Raw genomic sequence first — 2,500 nt, forward strand, 5'->3', positions numbered from 1 at the left:
ACGCCCTTTCCGAGAAGTTTGGCAGAGGCGTTGGAGGGGCGGCCGCTGGGGCAGATGAGGTGTGTTTGTTTGTCGCAAGAGTGGCGAGCGTCGCCTCGTCTCCTGCGGGCGGAAACCGGCGTTCTTCTCGGCCTTCTTCGACGGTAACTCATGCATGGCTAAAGGTTTAGCAAGGGCACGGTGGCCACAGTGCCTAGCCCTTGTCCGAGCCCGAGAACCTTATTACGCTATGTGCAGGCAACACAAGGAGAGCAGGCGCTCGTGGGTGTGACGCTCTTTAAGCTCATACTTCGTGGTAGAATATTGCACGTAGATCATTACGAAGAGGACGCTTGTCATATAAGTTGAGACCCGAAGTTAGGAAGGGGGTAACCGAGGCGAAGGTACTTGTAAGAGTGCATGGCAGACACTCGGCGGGAAGGCCATGTAGGGCGGGGCAGGGAGGTGAGAGAGCGGCGAAGCAGGGCGGGCAGGCCGGCAGGATCGGAGACAGGAGCGGCCCGAGGCGTTTCCGGTGCCGGGCGCCCTCCTCATGCCGACCAAGGACGGCCGGAGGTTGGTCTCCAACCCCTGAACGAACACGCGGTTTTGTTCTTGTCTTCGTTCTGGTGAACTGTGCATGACGAACGGCTTTGTTCATCCCCTAGACTCGCTCACTCACCCGTGTATGCTCTCAAGTGTTCTCGCTCACATGTGGCTGGGCGAGATGGGGCCGCGTTGCATCAGCATCGCCAAATGCTGTAAAAGGCGCCTGAGATGATGTATGTCTAAATGTTACACTAGAGGTGGCACAAGGACACGCAGGAAGGACACCGAAGGGGTTTACACAACCCGCAGAGGCCCACGCGTCCAGCCATCCAGCGGAGACCATATTTGTAAGCCCTTTTGTAAGTTCCTCGACTAATATGAATTCAGTTCTCTGACATGCACAGTCGCCTTTTTTAGGCCTTATGTTTATCAGTAACCAGTAACGGAAAAGATGGAAGAGATTTTGCTTGCGATATGCTCTGAAGTTGATATTCATTTCATTTACTTTTTTCTGTTCAAACAGTTCAATAGATATGTATCTAAATTTCTCTTCAGGTCTTTATTATTGTGAGAATGAAACGTGATACGGACGTCATGGGTAGCATAAATAACGTCATCCTTTCGGGCTGACTAGTCTTTCTATGAATGGCGAGAAATATAGGACGAAAACGTTAGTCCCAGGTGATTAGACACGAAAATCAAGCACAAGTGATGAGTAAGGCAAGAGTGTGAGGTCATACAGCAGAGCGAGGTTTGTGAGGGGCGCCACGAAGTATGAAGGTCGCGGCTGGAAGTTGTGGCGAGACCCTTCCTCCCGTGGCTGCTTGCATGGCTGACTGCCCCCCCTTCCCTCCAACCCCCCATTCCTCCCCTCCAATATCCCCACCCCATCTCCCTTTCCCTCCGATTCTCTCTTCATCCCCGTCACGCTCTCCTCCCCCTCCCTACTTCCCACCCTCGTTACTCCCTTTCTCCTTCCCTTAGGCGCCTGGTGCGCTCTCCAACTCCAGGCTCTTCCCCTCATGTCAAGGACTCGGGGTGCCTGGCTCGTCCCCTCGGAGTAGTAGCAAACTTTAAATTCTTTTTCCTCGTCGTTCCAAGTCCCGTGTTCTCTCTTGTGGACGCTGACCTTTTTCCATAATCTTTTTCCTCACCCTCTCCTCCTCCACTTCCTGTTCCTCTTCTTCCTTCTTCTCCTTTTCCTTCTCCACCTTCTCCTTCTCCTTTTCCTTTCCTTTCTTCCTCTCCTCCTCTCCTCCTCCTCCCTTCCCTCCTACCCCTTCCCTCCTCTTCCCTACGCCCCTCCACAAGTCGAAAGGCAAACAGCAAGGGGAAAATCGTAGCAGTATGTGTTATGTTGTGTTAGTGATGCGAGAAGAGAAGTTCGGTATTTTTGTATATTTATTGTCTTTTATTTTATTTTAGGAACCATGCCAAAAACAGAAACGCAAATTGGTTTAGACTAGTTACAGGCAAAAAATAAGAATTATTTTACTACAACCGTTCGCAGATTGTCCGACAACATTTTTTAGTGAAGAAAAAAGAAACAAGAAATAACTAAGCACCCATAGTCGGAAAAAAGGAAGACCACCTGGAAAATCTTGAAGCAGCCAGAGAAAATAATTTAAGTCGTGTGAAAATCCAGTGTCACAGGAAAAAATATAAGAAAGGCTTTACATATTTTTTGTGAAAGAGAAAGAATAAGGAAAAAAGTCTTCAAGTGTTGTTGCCTCTCCGGCATCTTACTACGCTTGCGACGCTAGCTGACGTTAGCCTTGCGAAGAGTAGCGCGGAGGGAAGCGGCTGAGGGCGCGGAGCGGGAATCGCGGCATGTCCCCGGTGGCCCAGAGCGCAGGACCGGTGGCCTCGACGACGCAGCGCAGCCCCATGGACGATACTACGCTCATGAACGGTAAGTTGTCTGCGGACAGTCCTGCTGCAGCCCACGACCTACGTGCCCTGTAGGATACAT

General features: G+C 51.1%; 1 protein-coding gene across 11 annotated transcripts in view; it reads left to right on the top strand.

The window, feature by feature from the left end:
* LOC125033572 (MAP7 domain-containing protein 2-like) overlaps positions 1–2,500 on the top strand; it is a 367,585-nt gene that overhangs the window by 197,114 nt on the left and 167,971 nt on the right. The window contains exon 2 of one of the 11 annotated variants that reach the window (XM_047625199.1): positions 1,954–2,440. The exons of the other annotated variants lie outside the window; for them this stretch is intronic. Coding sequence (XP_047481155.1) covers positions 2,359–2,440 — 82 coding nt within the window. The 5' untranslated portion in view covers positions 1,954–2,358. The remainder of the gene's footprint in view (positions 1–1,953; positions 2,441–2,500) is intronic. 11 annotated transcript variants of the gene reach the window in all.

This window comes from Penaeus chinensis, chromosome 16, assembly GCF_019202785.1.
Source record: "Penaeus chinensis breed Huanghai No. 1 chromosome 16, ASM1920278v2, whole genome shotgun sequence".
NCBI lineage: Eukaryota > Metazoa > Arthropoda > Malacostraca > Decapoda > Penaeidae > Penaeus > Penaeus chinensis.